Source organism: Capricornis sumatraensis, chromosome 9, assembly GCF_032405125.1.
Source record: "Capricornis sumatraensis isolate serow.1 chromosome 9, serow.2, whole genome shotgun sequence".
NCBI classification, from domain to species: Eukaryota; Metazoa; Chordata; class Mammalia; order Artiodactyla; family Bovidae; genus Capricornis; species Capricornis sumatraensis.
Genome location: NC_091077.1, coordinates 100,583,892 through 100,601,746, shown reverse-complemented (window position 1 = coordinate 100,601,746; position 17,855 = coordinate 100,583,892). Strand labels below are relative to the sequence as shown.

The 17,855-nt window shown below is 36.3% G+C and overlaps 1 protein-coding gene across 1 annotated transcript in view; it reads left to right on the top strand.

Annotated features, from left to right (window-relative positions):
• The window catches only part of SLCO6A1 (solute carrier organic anion transporter family member 6A1), a 98,077-nt gene that overhangs the window by 55,520 nt on the left and 24,702 nt on the right, over window positions 1–17,855 (top strand). The window contains 1 exon segment of the mRNA XM_068981131.1: window positions 13,821–13,974. Within this exon segment, the coding sequence (XP_068837232.1) occupies window positions 13,821–13,974 (154 nt within the window).

Here is a 17,855-nt window from a genome sequence, read left to right as displayed (position 1 = left end):
TTATTTTTTAGAGTTCACATGTAAGTGATAACATAGAGTTACTTGTTGTTCTCTGTTTGACTTATTTCACAAAGCATATTACCCTGTAGGTCCACCCATGTTGTTGCAAATGGCAGAATTTCATTCTTTTTTATAACTGAGAAGTAATATTTCATTGTATATAAATACCACATCTTCTTGATCCATTCATCCTTTGATGGACACTTAGGTTGCTTCCATATTTTGGCAACTGCAAATAATGCTATCAACATTTATTCAGTTCAGTTCAGTTCAGTACATTTCAGTCGCTCAGTCGTGTCCGACTCTTTGCGACCTCGTGGATCGCAGCACGCCATGCCTCCCTGTCCATCACCAACTCCCGGAGTTCACTCAGACTCACGTCGATCGAGTCAGTGATACCATCTAACCCAACATTTATTGGGGTGTATGTATTAATATCTTTTCGAATTAGTGTCTTCATGTTCTTTGGATATATACCCAGGAGTGTAATTGCTGGATCTTGTGGTAGTTCTGCTTTTAGTTTTTTAAAGAACCTTCATACTTTCGCTTTGTCCCATTGGCTTTGGTATGCTTTCAATTTTATTTCAGGGTATTTAAAAATTTCTCTTTTGATTTATTCTATGACCAGTTGGTTGTTTAGTGGTATGTTGTTTAATCTTCACATATTTGTGAATTTTCCAGTCCTCTTCTTGTAAATGATTTCTAGTTTCATAATATTGTAGTTGGAAAAGGTGCATGATATAATCCCCAATCTTCTTAAATTTATGAAGACTTGTGACATAACATATGGAGAATTTTTATGTGCACTTGAGAAATATATGTATTCTGTTACTATTGTATGGAATGTCCTGTAAATGTCTGGTGAGTCTTGTATTTCAAACCTATGGCTTAATTTCAGTGTTTCCGTATTGATTTTCTGTCTGAATGTTTTATTCATTGCTGAAAGTAGAATGTCAAAGTCTTCTAGTATTATTGTATTGCCATCTATTTCTCCCTTTAGGTCTATTAATATTTGCTTTATATGTTTAGGTGTTCATGTGTTGGGTGCATAAATATTTACAAGTGTTATATTTCCTTGTTGGCTTGATCCCTTTTTATTGTAAAATGACCTTTTTGTCTTCTTGCAGTCTTTGTCTTAAAGTCTTTTTTGTCTGATATAAGTATAGCTGTCCCAGTTTTATTTTGGTTTCCATTTGTATGTAATATAATTTTCCATCACGTCAGTTTCAGTCTGTGTGTGTCCTTATTCTGAAATGAGTCTCTAGTATGCACCCTAAATATGGGGCTTTTTTTTTTTTTTATCCATTCAGATCCCTCATGTCTTTTAATCAGGGAATTAGTCTATTTACATTTAAAGTGTTTGTTGATAGGTATGTACTTGCTGCAATTTTGTTAATTACTGCAATTTTGTTAATTGTTTTCTGGCTGTTTTGTAGTTCCTGTGTTTCTTCTTGTTTCTTACTCTTCTTTTGTAATTTGGTGATTTTATTTAGTGCTTAGACTCTTTTCTCTTTCTTTTGTGCATTTTCTATAGGTTTTTGTTTTGTGGTTACCATGAGGCTTATAGAAAGCATATTTATGACAGTCTTTTTAAGCTGATAACAACCTAACCCTGAATGCATAATAAAGCTCTACACTTTTACCTTCCCCCTGCATTTTATGTATGTTTTTGATGTCAAAATTTGTACCTTTTACCTTGTATATCTATAAGCAAATTATTGTAGTTATATTTTGATGGCTATAATAACTAGATGAACCTTATCTATAACAGTGGTGGTTTAGTCGCTAAGTAGTGTCTGACTCTTGTGATACCTCATGGACTGTAGCCTGCCAGGCTCCTCTGTCCATGGGATTTTCCAGGCAAGAATACTTGAGTGGATTGCCATTTCCTTCTCCAGGGGATCTTCCTGACCCAGGAACCAAACGTTGGTCTCCTGCACTGGAGGCAGATTCTTTACCGACTGAGATATGAGGGAAGCCCATAGCTCTGTATCTATAACAGTAACCTTATCTATAATTATACTGACTAAATAGCCGTATCGCTTAACCACCCCTGAGTTCTTGGCCGTTCATCTCTGTGATGGCCCAGATGTCCTTCTTTCACCCCCAGTAGTTAAGGATGGCTGACATGTGTCAGTGGCCCAAGGGAGAGGGTGGCAGCTGGCACATAGATCAGGCAGATGGGAAGCCGGATCCTTAAGCAGTGGAGGAGAAAATATGTAGTTAGGTTGCTTTTAGAGAGAAACTGGGAGATAGGCTTTTTCTGCCTGCTCCCTCTGTGCTAAGCTTGAGTTTATCGCTGCAGGAGGGGTGTTCTTGTGCCTATTAATAACTGCTTTTTTGTTTACATACCTGTGAATACAAGGCCCATTGGCTATCACAGCCAAGTGATCCCGGGACCTGTCCCTTCCTTGGGCAGCAGTCAGAAAAGCTGGGATGGGAAATACGTGTACTTGCTCCTTCCAGGGAGACTGGCCATTTGTACTGGGCTAGAGTGAGAAGTCAAAGGTGGTGTCTGATGTCTTTTCCAGTCTCTGGGAAGATCACAGTTGGCTCCCAGACACCTGAGAATATACATTAGACAGCACAAGTCTTGTGAAGCCTAAATATTTACTGTCTGGCTCCTTATACAATGTATTCATTGATCCCTAATCTAAACCTACCTATTTAAAGGCAGTGATTGTCAGAGATCCAACCAGTCCATTCTGAAGGAGATCAACCCTGGGATTTCTTTGGAAGGAATGATGCTAAAGCTGAAACTGCAGTACTTTGGACACCTCATGAGAAGAGTTGACTCATTGGAAAAGACCCTGATGCTGGGAGGGATTGGGGGCAGGAGGAGAAGGGGACGACAGAGGATGAGATGGTTGGATGGCATCATGGACTCAGTGGACGTGAGTCTGAGTGAACTCCGGGAGATGGTGATGGACAGGGAAGCCTGGCGTGCTGTGATTCATGGGGTCGCAAAGAGTTGGACACGACTGAGCGACTGAACTGAACTGAAGCTAAACTCAGTCTAAATGAAATCTATAATAAACAATGACATATATATTGAAAGTCAAAAGATGAAAAAATCATGACATACAAACACTAAACAAAAGAAATTTAACATAAATATATTAATATCAGGCTTTAGAATCAAGAATAAAGAAACTGGGATAAAGAAACATTGTAAAATTATAAAATGGTCAATTTACAAAGAGCAAACAATTCTACTTAAATGTGCACCTAACAACAGAGACTCAAGATCTAAGAGGAAAAAGCTAGTAAAACTGAAAGAAAAAAGATAAATCCAAAAATATACTGGAAAACTTTATTACTACTCTCTCAAGGGAGATAAAAAGTACTGAATAGCACAGTTAGTCAGCTTAAACTAATTTATGCTTATGGAACACTCTGGTCAACAGAAGCAGAATACCTATTCTCTTTGAATGCGAATGGAATATGTATTAAAATAGGCCATATTTTGGGTTATAAGACAGACCTTTATAGTATAAAAGAACTGAAACTATACAGAGCACTATACCACAGCAGAATCAAACTATCATCAAACAACAATAATGAGACAATCTCTAAACACTTGGAAACCGTATAACACACTTCTAAGAACCCACAGATCAAAGACGTCTGAAGAGAAATTAACAGAAAATACATTTACCTGAATGAAAATGAAAATACCACATACCACAATTGTGGGACCAAACTAAAACAGTATTGAGAGGGAAATTTATAGCACTAAATGCATACAATAAAAAATAGGAAATATCTCAATAATCTAAAGTCCCACCCAAGAATTTAAGAGCAAAATAAACTCAAAAGAAGCAGAAGGAAGCAAATAATAATACAAGTAGAAATTGAAAAAAACACCTTATTCTTTTAAAGATCAATAAAATTGACATATCACTAGCAAGATTAACAAAGAAAAAAAGCAGAAAACATACAATTTACCATTATGAGGAATAAAATAGGCAATAACTATCTTCATAGATATTTAAAGAATAATAAGGGCCTACCAAAAGTAACTCCACACATATAAATTTGACAGGTAATATGGACTAACTCTTGAAAACGGAAAAAAAAAAAAAAACTCACCCAAAATGAACTAGATAATTTGAATAGTTATAGAAGGAACTATGGAACAAATTGAATCCACCATTTACAAAGTACCCCTAAAACATATTCTAGCCCAGATGATTTCACTGGAGAATTCTACCAAATATTTAAGGAATTAACAGTGATTCTACACAGTATCTTCTAGAAAGTATAAAAGGAAAGAGTACTTCCTAACTTGATTGATGAGGCTGGTATTATTCTGATAGCAAAGCCAAAGACAGTAAAAAAAAAAAAAATGGATCACACAGAACAATATCTCTCATAAACTTAGATGCAGTAGCATCAACAAAACATTAGCAAGTTAAATGCAACAATATATATCACAAATTTATACAAAAACTATACCTTCCTGGTGCCTAATATTCATCCTCTCTCCTGTTTGGGGCTCATTCAGTGTACATGTCAGGCAGGGCCTTGCCTCATCTATCCTTCTTCAGTGGATCTTCCCAACCCAGGAATCAAACCGGGCTCTCCTGCATTGCAGGCAGATTCTCTACCAACTGAGCTATCAGGAAAGCCCCCTAAATCAACCAAAAGGAGATACATACTAGTCTTCTCATCAGCAGGTGTATGAGTTAGGCTCATCTGATTGGACTGCTCCCTCAAGATTTTGATATTTGAGAAAGTAAGAAAAAAGCCCATGGTCAGCCAGAGATTACCTGCAGCACCCAGTGTAAAACTGGATACTGCAGTGCATCAGATCCCGGGGGTGGAGGCACGGGGGACATCTCGCTAAGATCAGTCCTATAATGTACTTTTGCTTGCCTTTTTTGGGTTCTCGATGGTTTTTAGAATCTACTTTTTGAGGCTTCTTACTTATTTCTATGAGCTCTTTGACATACTCTCAATAAATTCATGCACTTTACCCAGAATTAGTTCATGCTGCCTATATTGGTTCAAATACATAGTTTATAAAGAAAAAAATGATAGTCTTAAAAATGATTTTAAATATAGCTACTTTTTCAAATTACTAATAATGTAAATTAAGATCCTTTGATTTCCTTATAAATTTATATTTAGCAATTGTTCTGGATTTCCGCTTTCAGCCAAGATGGAATAACACATTTCCCCTACTACAAAAGCCAACCAAAATTTTGACAAAAATTGAAACAGTGGTTTATATGACAGAGGACTCGGTCAGTGAAAGACAGTGATACATGAGAGGTAGGAAACATTTAAGGTGAGCCTTATAATTCCTCCAGCTTTGCCTTAAGAGGGTTTTGAGGTCATGGTACAGGAAGGGGGAACCATACAGATTCTGTCAAACTCCCTGAGTTGAAGCAATGAAGCTGAGAGTCCAGAAAAAATCAGTGCAGCTAGAGTTCAGAGGATAGTATACCAGAAGACACAGTGTATCTACAGAGGATGAAGTATGAAGCGGAGTACTAACTAGCATATATGTGAGTAAAGTAGCTGAGTCTAAGGCTACAAAGGAAAAAAAAAATTAAAGCAAGCAGAACCCATCACACACACACTGTTGGGGTTAGTACCTGTTCTGTCCAGTTAGACTGGGAAACCTCCAAAATCACAGAGCGTATAGAATACAGAAGGATCTTGCCTCAGTAATGGGTAATAATTAGCTCTAAACTGAGCACTACTTTGGCTCTAACAAATCTTGGAAGCAAGAGCTTAAAAACGAAAAGTATTTACCTATAAATTAGCTGCATTCCAGAACAAAGCTTATTTATAAAAATACAAAAATATCTAGTTTCCAAAATAGTGAAATTTACAAGACCTAATAACCCTTGAAAAATTAAAAGAAACTCAAATCAGCTGAAAAATACAACCCATAATGATTAGCAAAATTACAAATGCATAACTGATGTATATGTTAAGATTATCAGAGAAGAATGTTAACACAGTTATTATACCAGTAATCCATATGATAAAAATTCAAGTAGAAGACAATTTAAAACTACAAATAAAAATTCAAACCACTGCAATAATGTAAGAAAAAAATAAACAAAAAGCATGAGAAGCAAAACTCTGTTATCAACACCATTGTCTATGTAGAAAATCCAAAAAAAACCACTATAATAAAATGAGCTTAGCAAGTTTGTAAGATACTAATCAATCGACAAGAATCTATGTCATTTATATTTGCTAGCTACAACTGTAGAAATCAATATTAAAAATAATATTATTAACTCCCATAAGGCTATCAATTGACTTTTCAACAGAAACTCTAGGCCAGAAGGGAGTGGCTTAATGTATTTAAAGTGATGAAAGGGAAAAAATCTAATACTATACCAAACAGGGCTTTTATTCAGATGTGATGGAGAGATAAAAAGTTAGATAAGCAAAAGCTGAAAGAGTTCAGTTCAGTTCAGTTCAGTCTCCCAGTTGTGTCCAACTCTTTGCCACCCCATGAATTGCAGCACGCCAGGCCTCCCTGTTCATCACCAGCTCCCGGAGTTCACTCAAACTCACGTCCATCGAGTTCGTGATGCCATCCAGCCATCTCATCCTTGGTTGTCCCCTTCTTCTCCTGCCCCCAATCCCTCCCAGCATCAGAGTATTTTCCAATGAGTCAACTCTTCGCATGAGGTGGCCAAAGTACTGCAGTTTCAGCTTTAGCATCATTCCTTCCAAAGAACACCCAGGGCTGATCTCCTTCAGAATGGACTGGTTGGATCTCTTTGCAGTCCAAGGGACTCTCAAGAGTCTTCTCCAACACCACAGTTCAAACGCATCAATTCTTCGGCTCAGAGCCTTCTTCACAGTCCAACTCTCACATCCATACATGACCACTGGAAAAACCATAGCCTTGACTAGGCGGACCTTAGTCGGCCAAGTAATGTCTCTGCTTTTGAATATGCTGTCTAGGTTGGTCATAACTTCCCTTCCAAGGAGTAAGCATATTTTAATTTCATGGCTGCAGTCACCATCTGCAGTGATTTTGGAGCCCCCAAAAATAAAGTCTGCCACTGTTTCTACTGTTTCCCCATCTATTTCCCATGAAGTGATAAGACCGGATGCCATGATCTTCATTTTCTGAATGTTAAGCTTTAGGCCAGCTTTTTCACTCTCCTCTTTCACTTTCATCAAGAGGCTTTTTAGCTCCTCTTCACTTTCTTCCATAAGGGTGGTGTCATCTGCATATCTGAGGTGATTGATATTTCTCCCAGCAATCTTGATCCAGCTTGTGTTTCTTCCAGTCCAGCGTTTCTCATGATGTACTCTGCATAGAAGTTAAATAAGCAGGGTGACAATATACAGCCTTGATGTACTCCTTTTCCTATTTGGAACCAGTCTGTTGTTCTATGTCCAGTTCGAACTGTTGCTTCCTGACCTGCATACAGATTTCTCAAGAGGCAGGTCAGGTGGTCTGGTATTCCCATCTCTTTCAGAATTTTCCACAGTTTATTGTGATCCACACAGTCAAAGGCTTTGGCATAGTCAATAAAACAGAAATAGATGTTTTTCTGGAACTCTCTAGGTTTTTCCATGATCCAGTGGATGTTGGCAATTTGATCTCTGGTTCCTCTGCCTTTTCTAAAACCAGCTTGAACTTCAGGGACTTCACAGTTCATGTATTGCTGAAGCCTGGCTTGGAAAATTTTGAGCATTACTTTATTAGCATGTGAGATGAGTGCAATTGTGTGGTAGTTTGAGCATTCTTTGGCGTTGCCTTTCTTTGGGATTGGAATGAAAACTGACCTTTTTCCAGTCCTGTGGCCACTGCTGAGTTTTCCAAATTTGCTGGCATATTGAGTGCAGCACTTTCACAGCATCATCTTTCAGGATTTGAAACAGCTCAATTGGAATTCCATCACCTCCACTAGCTTTGTTCGTAGTGATGCTTTCTAAGGCCCACTTGACTTCACATTACAAGATGTCTGGTTCTAGATTAGTGATCACATCATCATGACTATCTGGGTCGTGAAGATCTTTTTCGTACAGTTCTTCCGTGTATTCTTGCCACCTCTTTTTAATATCTTCTGCTTCTGTTAGGTCCATACCATTTCTGTCCTTTATCAAGCCCATCTTTGCATGAAATGTTCCCTTGGTATCTCTAATTTTCTGGAAGAGATCTCTAGTCTTTCCCAATCTGTTGTTTTCCTCTATTTCTTTGCATTGATCGCTTAAGAAGGCTTTCTTATCTCTTCTTGCTATTCGTTGGAACTCTGCATTTAGAGCACCACTAAAGTAATTTTATGAAAAATATTAAAAGGACTTCTCTAACTGAAAAAGAAAAGGCCATTACTAGAAACATGAAAATTACAAAAGGAAAAAACTCATTGGTGACAGCAATATGAAGGGAAGATAGTAAATCAACCACATATAAATTAGTAGAAAGACTAAAAGACAAAACTAATAAAATTATATCTGCAATAAATAGTTAAAGGGTACACAAAAAGATGTAATCTAGGTAAAAAACAGCAAACACGGGTGGAGTAAAAATGCGGGGTTATTAAAATGTGTTTGAACTTGAGATAAATAAAATAATGATGTGTGTGTCTCTGTGTGTGTGTACCAGCTTATGGTAACTGAAAATCAAAAATCTCTTAGTTATACAGACATACACACAAGAAAGGAATCCAAACATAACACAAAAAATAGTCATCAAATCACAAGGGATGAGAGCAAAAGAAGAAAAAGGAACAAAAAGGACCCACAGAAACAAACCCCCCCAAAATGAACAAAATGACAGTAAAGTACCTACCTAGTAACAATTTCTTTGAATGTCAATGTTCTAAAGACGCTAATGAAAATATATAGAGTGGCTGGAAAGGAGTCAAAACAGGATATAAAAACTACTAGAGCTCATTACTGAATTTGGTAATGTTGCAAGATATAAATTTAATACACAAAAATCTGTTGCATTTCTATACACTAACACAATACTATCAGAAATTTAGAAAACAATCTCCAGCTTCCCAGGTGGTCCAGTAGCTAAGAATCCACCTTGCAATACAGGGGATACTGGTTTGATCCCTGGTCTGGGAAAATCCCACATGCTGTGAGGCAATTAAGCTGTGACCACAGCTACTGAGCCTGTGCGCTGAGAATCCACAAGCTGCAGTCACTGAGGCTCAGAGACCGTGCTCTGCAGCAAAGGAAGCCACTGAAATGAGAAGCCCACACACTGCAGTGAAGAGTAACCCACACTCACTGCAACTAGAGAAAGCCTGCACACAGCAATGAAGACCCAGCACACCCCAAAACAAATACATTTTTAAAAATTAAAAGGAAAAGAAAACGATCCCATTTTAAATGCATTACAAGAACAGAATACCTAGAAGTAAATCTAAGCAGGTAAAGGACTTGTACGCAGAAGACTATAATGGACAATGATGAATGAAATAGAAGATGACACACACAGACGGAAAGATAGACCATGTTAACGGGTGAAATAATTAATATTGTTAAAATGACCATACTACCCAATGAGAACTTCAGATTCAGTGCAATCCCTAAAAATATCAATGACATTTTTCAGAGAACTAGAACAACTAATGCTAAAATTTGTAAGGAAACAAAAGACCCTAAGCAGCCAAAATAATCTCATGAAAGAAGAAATCATGCTCCCCTGATTTCAAACTATACTACAGAGCTACAGTCATCAAAACATATAGCACAGGCAAAAAACAGACACATAAATCAGTGGAAATAAAACCAATCTTATATGGACAATTAAGCTACAACAATGAAGGTATATACAATGCGGAAAAGACAGCTTCTTCAACAAATGGTATTGGGAAAACTGGACAGCTACGTGCAAAAGAATCAAACTGGTCTACTCTCTCATACCACAAACAAAAATAAATTCAAGATGGAGTGAAGACTTAAATGTAAGACCTGAGATCACAAAAGTCCTGGAAGAAAACAGGCAGTACATTCTTTGACTTCAGTCTTAGTGATAGTTTTGGATGAATTCCTCAGGCAAAGAAAACAAATAAAAAATAAACAAATGGGACTATATCAAACTAAAAATCTTTTGTTCAGTAAAAGAAAGCATCAGCAAAAGATAAAGGCTGTGTACTGAATGGGAGAAGATATTTGCAAAGGATATATCTGAGAAGGGATTTATATCCAAAATATACAAAGCATACATACAAGTTTAGTTTCTACTCCTGGGTATTTAGCTGAAGAGAAGAAAAGCACTAATTAGAAAAGATATATGCACCTTAGTAATTATTACAGCATTATTTACAATAGCCGAGGTATAGAAACATCCCAAGTGCCTATGAATAGATGAATGTATAAAAAAAGATGTAACTCTCAAGCAGTGGAATATCAGTCACAAATAATAATGAAATCTTGCCATTTGTAACAATGAAGATGGAAATAGAGGGTATTTAAATATAAGTTAAATATGTCAAAGACAAATACTGTATGATTTCACTTATGTGTGGAATCTATTTAAAAAGCGAATGAACAAACATCACACAACAGAAATAAACACAGAGAACAAACAATTGCTTGCCAGGAAGAAGGGAGTTGAGGGGAGGAATTAAATAGGTGAGGGAGTTTAGGAGATACAAACTTTTAGTTGCAAAATAAGTGAGTCACGGATATGAAATGCGCAGTGTGGGCATTATAGTCAGTGACTGTGTAATATCTTTGTGTGGTGATGTACTGTAACTAGACTTAGTGTGATGGTAAGTTTGAAATGTATAGAAAACCACATCACCATGCTGTGTAATAGGAATTAATAGTGTTGCAGACCAATTATACTTCAAAAACCAACCAACCAATCAACTAACTCATAGAAAGATAGATCAAATTGGTTACTAAGGCAGAGGTTTAAGGGAGCAGAAACTGAACGAAGGCAGTGGAAATGTACAAACTACCATTTATATATGAGTACTAGGGATGTAATGGACACTAGACAAATGCAATTAATACTGCCCCATATTATAGATGAGAGTTGTTAGAGTAAATTCTAAGAGTTCTCATTACAAGGAAATTTTTTTTTTCTTTATTTAATTTTATGTTGATGAAGGATGCTCACTAAACTTATTGTGGTAATCATTTCATGGCATGTGTAAGTCTAATAATTATGCTGTACACCTTAAGTTTATAAAGTGTAAATTATATCTCAATAAAACTAGAAAAGCTTAAAAAATAACATTAACAATACTATTAAGCAAGAAAAAATTCTGTAGAAGAAAAGATCAGTATTCAAAAATCTTTGGTATTTAATACACTACCTACAAACAACTTGAAAATGATATTAAACAACAATACCATTAGCAATAGTATCAAGAAAAAGAAAAATTTAAAGATAAATATGATAAAAAATATAAAAACTCTATACAATGATTACTGTAAAACATGCTGAGAGAAATTAAAGACCTAAATTTTAAAATGAAGATATATCCAATGTTGGTGGAATAAAAGACTCAATATCTTTAACATGTTAATCTTCAGATGTTAATACAAAAGTTAATGTGTGTATTCGATGTAATCACAACCAAAATCCTAGTGAGCTTCCTTCTTTAGATATTGGAAAAATGACGTTTAAATTCATATAGTTACACAAAGGACCTAGAAAAACCACAAACAAACAATTCTAAAGAACAAAGATGGAGGACTAACACTATTTGATTTCAAGACATTATAAAGCCACAATAATCAAGAAAGTAGTATTGGTGTAATATAGACAAATAAGTCAGTGGAACAGAATAAAGCCCAAAAGTGCACAAATACATATATAGATAATTGATTTATGATAGAGTGCATATGCAGTTTATGGAACACTTAGATATCTATATTTAAACAAATAAACTTTGATCTCTATATTATACAATGCTAATAGTTAATTTTAAATCGATTGTAGATGTAAAATATACAATTCCAGGGATACGAGAAAAAATTTATGTGAACTTGTGTTCAGCAAAGATTTCTTAGATATGACACCAAATATGTGATCCATAAAGAAACATATTGACAAATTGGACTTAATTAAAATAAAAAACACATGCTCTTTGAAAGAGTCCATCAAAGTAATGCAGAGACAGACAATAGACTGTGAGAAGATATTTGAAAATTATATGTTTAACAAAGAACTTGATCTCTTGATAAATTTAACAACTCTCAATGCTTAATAATAGTTCAGTTCAGTTCAGTCGCTCAGTTGTGTCCAACTGTTTGTGACCCCATGAATCGCAGTATGCCAGGCCTGCCTGTCCATCACCAACTCCCGGAGTTCACTCATACTCACGTCCATCGAGTCCATGATGCCATCCAGCCATCTCATCCTGGGTTGTCCCCTTCTCCTCCTGCCCCCAATCCCTCCCAGCATCAGAGTCTTTTCCAATGAGTCAGCTCTTCGCATGAGGTGGCCAAAGTACAGCAGTTTCATCTTTAGCATCATTCCTTCCAAAGAAATCCCAGGGCTGATCTCCTTCAGAATGGACTGGTTGGATCTCCTTGCAGTCCAAGGGACTCTCAAGAGTCTTCTCCAACACCACAGTTCAAAAGCATCAATTCTTCAGCGCTCAGCCTTCTTCACAGTCCAACTCTCACATCCATACACAACCACAGGAAAAACCATAGCCTTGACTAGGCGGACCTTAGTCGGCAAAGTAATGTCTCTGCTTTTGAATATGCTATTTAGGTTGGTCATAACTTTTCTTCCAAGGAGTAAGCGTCTTTTAATTTCATGGCTGCAGTCACCATCTGCAGTGATTTTGGAGCCCAAAATGGGGAGAAGATTTGAACAGATATTTAACCAAATAATAAATATAGATGGAAAATAAGTGCATGGAAAGATGTCTAGCATCAGTCATTAGGGAAACTCATATTCAGTTCAGTTCAGTTACTCATTCGTGTCTGACTCTTTGTGACCCCATAGACTGTAGCACACCAGGCCTCCCTGTCCATCACCAACTCCCAGAGTTCACCCAAACCCATGTCCATTGAGTCAGTGATGCCCTCCAATCATCTCATCCTCTGTTGTTCCCTTCTCCTCCTGCCTTCAATCTTTCCCAGCATCAGGGGCTTTTCAATTGAATCAGTTCTTCGCATCAGGTACCCAAAGTAGAGTTTCAGCTTCAGCATCAGTCCTTAAAATGAATATTCAGCACTGATTTCCTTTAGGATGGACTGGCTGAATCTCCCGGCAGTCCAAGGGACTCTCAAACTATATCTTTGTTAGAATGTCTAAAATTAAAAAGATTCTTCCAAGTGCTGGCAAGAGATATAGGAAACAGTTGAAATCTTATACACTGTTTCTGAGAATATGAAATAACACAATCACTTTGGAAAACTAATTGACAGTTTCTTAAAAAGTTAAATGAACACCTACCATATGACCCCAAAATTCTAGTCCTTGATGTTACTCAAGAGACCATACAAAGACCATGTAAAGACCAACTTCACGAAAGAAGTCAGACAAAGAAAGGGCACATACTGTATGATTCCATTTCATAAAATGCTTTGAAATTGAAAGTAATGAATAGTGTCAGAAAGTAGATCAGCAGATGCCATGGGGTGGAGGAATTATTAACACAAAGGAGCATGAGGGAACCGTTGCAGGTGATGATCATGTTCTTTAACATGATTGCAGTGATGATTTCACAAGTGTATGCGAATTGTATACCTAGTATATGTACAGTTTATTGTATATCAGTTATACCTAAATCTATTAAAATTAATAATCATATTTTATTGATCTCATTGATATCTCGATGTGTGTGTTAATATGTATAATACAGTAGTATTATAAATACATTCAATTTCCTTTTTTTTATTTACAGAACAGGGCAGTTGGGAAACCTGACAGCTCCTTGCAATTCTCATTGTAAATGCTCAACTGCATTTTATTCTGCTACATGTGGAAGAGACGATATTGCATATTTTTCTCCTTGCTTTGCAGGTTGTACACAGTCTAAAACATTAAAGGCTAGCAAGGTTATTATCTTCTATTATGCTTCTTTCTCTCCATTAAGAAGTGCATCTTATGGATGTTTACATTTTATTCTTGTTCTCTACAAAATCCTTTTTTTCCCTTATTTTCCCTTTTCTTAAATTTTTCTTAAATTGTGGATTTATTGGTCACAATTCATAGGACTTATGGAGAACCGTAAGTGAAGTGAATATGTTAGTCACTCAGTGGAGTCCGACTCTGTGACACCATGGACTGTAGCCTGCCAGGCTCCTCTGTCCATAGGATTCTCCAGACAAGAATACTCAAGATTCCCTTCTCCAGGGGATCTTCCCAACCCAGGGATGGGACCCGGGTCTCCTGCATTGTAGACAGATTCTTTACCATCTGAGCCACCAGGGAAGCCCAGGAATGACTTTGGGATCCATATTTTATTCAGTGTTTCTCTCTCCTCTCTCTTTGTCTAGTCTTTGTGAGGGGAAGAGAAAAACAAAAAGCATTTTTCCTCACATATGGACATTATACCATCTTCCCAAGTAGGCAATAAGGTACTTTATTGGTACTTCATTTATTAGTATCTACACCACAATATTCTTTTTTGCTGTTACAAACAGATGATTTTATTACAAGATAATAACGTACCTGACCAACTTTAGTTCATCATTGTCGTATTTTCTCTGGCCTATGATTTAACAATATATCTTCAGTTTTTATTGAATATTTATATTGAAAAGATTATATACCCTTGAAAAATTTTTTTCTTAAATGTTTAAAATGATTGTTTAAATTTTTTAAATTTAGGATGGTTATTTATAAATATTATATTTTCTAAAAACTGTTACATATTTTAAATGATTTATATATTTTAAAATATGTTTAAAATATTTTAAATCATTCAAAATAGGTTACTATGGAAACCTTTAAACGTAGTAGAAAAGCATAATGGACTCCTATGTGTTACTCATCTTCAACAATTTATTAACTTATGGAAAATCTTATTTTAAATAAACGATTTTTTAAGTGTTCACATTGTAACAGGAATAATGAATAATGAATAATGAATTCTTAAGGAATAATGAAGTAATTCACAAAATAGTGACTCAAACTGTGTGATAACATTTTTTATTTTATATCATTGGTATTGACATAATACACTATCATCTGTAAGATAGATAGCTGGTGGGAAGCTGCTGCATAACACAGGGAGCCCAGGCTGGTGCTCTGTGATGACATATGATGCCAAATAAAAATGAAAATAATGAAATATTTTTGACCAAAAATTAGGTGTTACAAATTACCCAAGACAAACAATTAGTTTGAAAAGCAAAAAGTCTCTGAAGGAAAACTGACCATAGTAGATGTTATTATTAGTACCATCTGATACAGATGAAGCCAATTAATGGATAAAACATAAATTAACTTCAACTGGGAAAGAACTGATACCAATAAACATAATTTTAACAAAATGAAAATTAAGAGAAATATCACATATAAAAAAACTATTGTGTCTAAATTGTGTTAATGGAATTCCTTCTGGAAATTTTTTTTTCATTGAAAATATATCAGCTTTGAAACAATTCTGATTAAATGTTCATATTCAAAGTACGATAAGGGTCAAATGTGTTAGAATTGAGTACTCTTCAGTTAGATTTATGCAAAAATTTACAAGAGGAGTGGTAGGAAACACTACACCTCTGAAGATTTCTAATTTTCTGTAGAAAATCACAGCTATACCAAAACTGAAAACAGATATCTGCTATTCATGTTGATAATATTCCAAGTGTTTTGCCTCTTTGAGATCCACATGTATTGCTATTATCCATGCTATCAAAGACCTTCAAATATCCTAACATAGGTATGAAAGAAATCTCTAGCTTTTCTTCATGATCTTTTCACTGGGACTAGTTCTTTTCAGCAGCTGATATGGCTTTCATCATAAAATAGCAGTTTCAGGGGGCTTCTTGTAGAGACTGCTCTCATTCAACAGGAGCCTCATTCTAATTATTTACAGAGAGGGGAAGTCAATATTGTCCAAAGTATTAAGGATTACAGGAAGCCAGGCTTAGGGTCTCTTCCAGTTGAAACACCCCTAGAATATTTTAATTTCATTTACTGATTTGCCTCCTTTGTGTTACTTTTGTCATATATATATATATTTATTTCCTCATATACTTTTAAGGACACATATCCTTTTTGTTGGGCTTCCCTGGTGGCTCAGCTGGTGAAGAATTCACCTGCAATGCCGGAAATCCCACATGAAAGGGTCAGGAAAATCCCCTGGAGAAGGGATAGGCAACCCACTCCAGTATTCTTGGGTGACATATTCCAGTATTCTTGCAGACATATGTAATTTTGGTAAACTATGTAAATTATGGGCTTCCCTGGTGACTCAGATGGTTAAGAATCTGCCTGCAATGCAGGAGACCTGGGTTCGATCCCTGAGTTGGGAAGATCCCCTGGAGGAGGAAATGGCAACCCCCTCCATGGACAGAAGAGCCTGGCAGGCTACAATCCACGGGGTCACAAAGAGTCAGACACAGCACACACCACACCCTTTTTGTTGTTGTTGTGTACAGTCAATATGCATTTATATTTGCCCATTTCCTTGCGTTTTCATGTTTTCATGTGAGGTTATTTTCTTTCTTCCTGAAGAACCATATTTTACCTTCCATTTCTGAAAAGAAAAACTGTTTTCATTTGGCATGGAATTCTATATTGATAACGATCTGTCCCCACTCCCTGCCCCACCCCTACATTTGGAAGATGCCATTATATCGTCTTTATGTCTCGGCTGCTTAGCTGCTTTTAAAATTTTCTCTTTAATTTTTGATTTTCAAGAATTTTACTGTGATGTGCTTGGATGTGGTTTTCATTATAATCATTTTGCTAGAGTTTCACAGAACGTTTTTAGTTTTTGGATTTTTGTCTATCAGTTGGAAAATCCTTGGTAATTGTTTCTCCCTCATTTTCTCCTCTTTTATTGGAGGGGGAAGCACTGTATATTAGCTTAATATTGCTGTGTAACACATTATTACAGCCTTAGTGTCTTTAAATAATACTCATTTATTAGCTGACAGGATCAGAAGTCCAGATATGGCATCACTCAGTCCTCTGCTCAGTCTCACAGACTGAAATCAGGGTATTGGCTGAAATATATTCCTTTCTGGAGGCTCTGGGGGAAAAAACCTACTTCCAAGCTCATTCAGATTATGGGCCAAATTTAGTTCCTTTGGACTGTAAAAAATGAAGCCTCCTTTTGTTTGTTAGCTGTCTGCTAAGGGCCGATTTTAGGTCTCAGAGGCCACCCCCCTTCTTTGCTACATGACTCCTTCCACCTTCAAAGCCAGCAAGGGAATCTCCCTTATGACACATGCTCTGAATCTCTGAGTTAGGGAAAGGCCCAGTTGCTTATATACACTACCTGACTGGGTGAGGTTTACCACCTCTTAGCAATGCCATGTAACATAAACTTAGTAAGAGGATTACAATTCACCAGTCTCCATTAACCTAGGGATTATGCAGGTTTATAAAACAGAGGGGTGGGATTCTTAGGGGCCATTTTAGAATTCTGCCTAACACTAGACTACAAATAGACTTTTCTACTGTGTCCCATCCTTTTTTTTTTCTTTCTTTCTCTATTTTCCATCTCCTTTTATCTGTTTAGATGTTTAGATGTTTCCTATTGGCCTGTCTTCCAGTTGCTAGTTCTGTTTTCTGCAGTGTCTGCTCTGCTGTTAAACCCATTAACTGAGGTGGTAAGTTTATTCATTGTATTTTTCAGTTCTAACACTGTGTTTTTGCAGAATCCAAACCCTTGGGGAAATTTTACATTCCTTAAGATATTTTATCCATTTACCTTCTATTTTCTGGAAAATGTTAATTATAATGTTTTAAAGTTCTTGTTTTC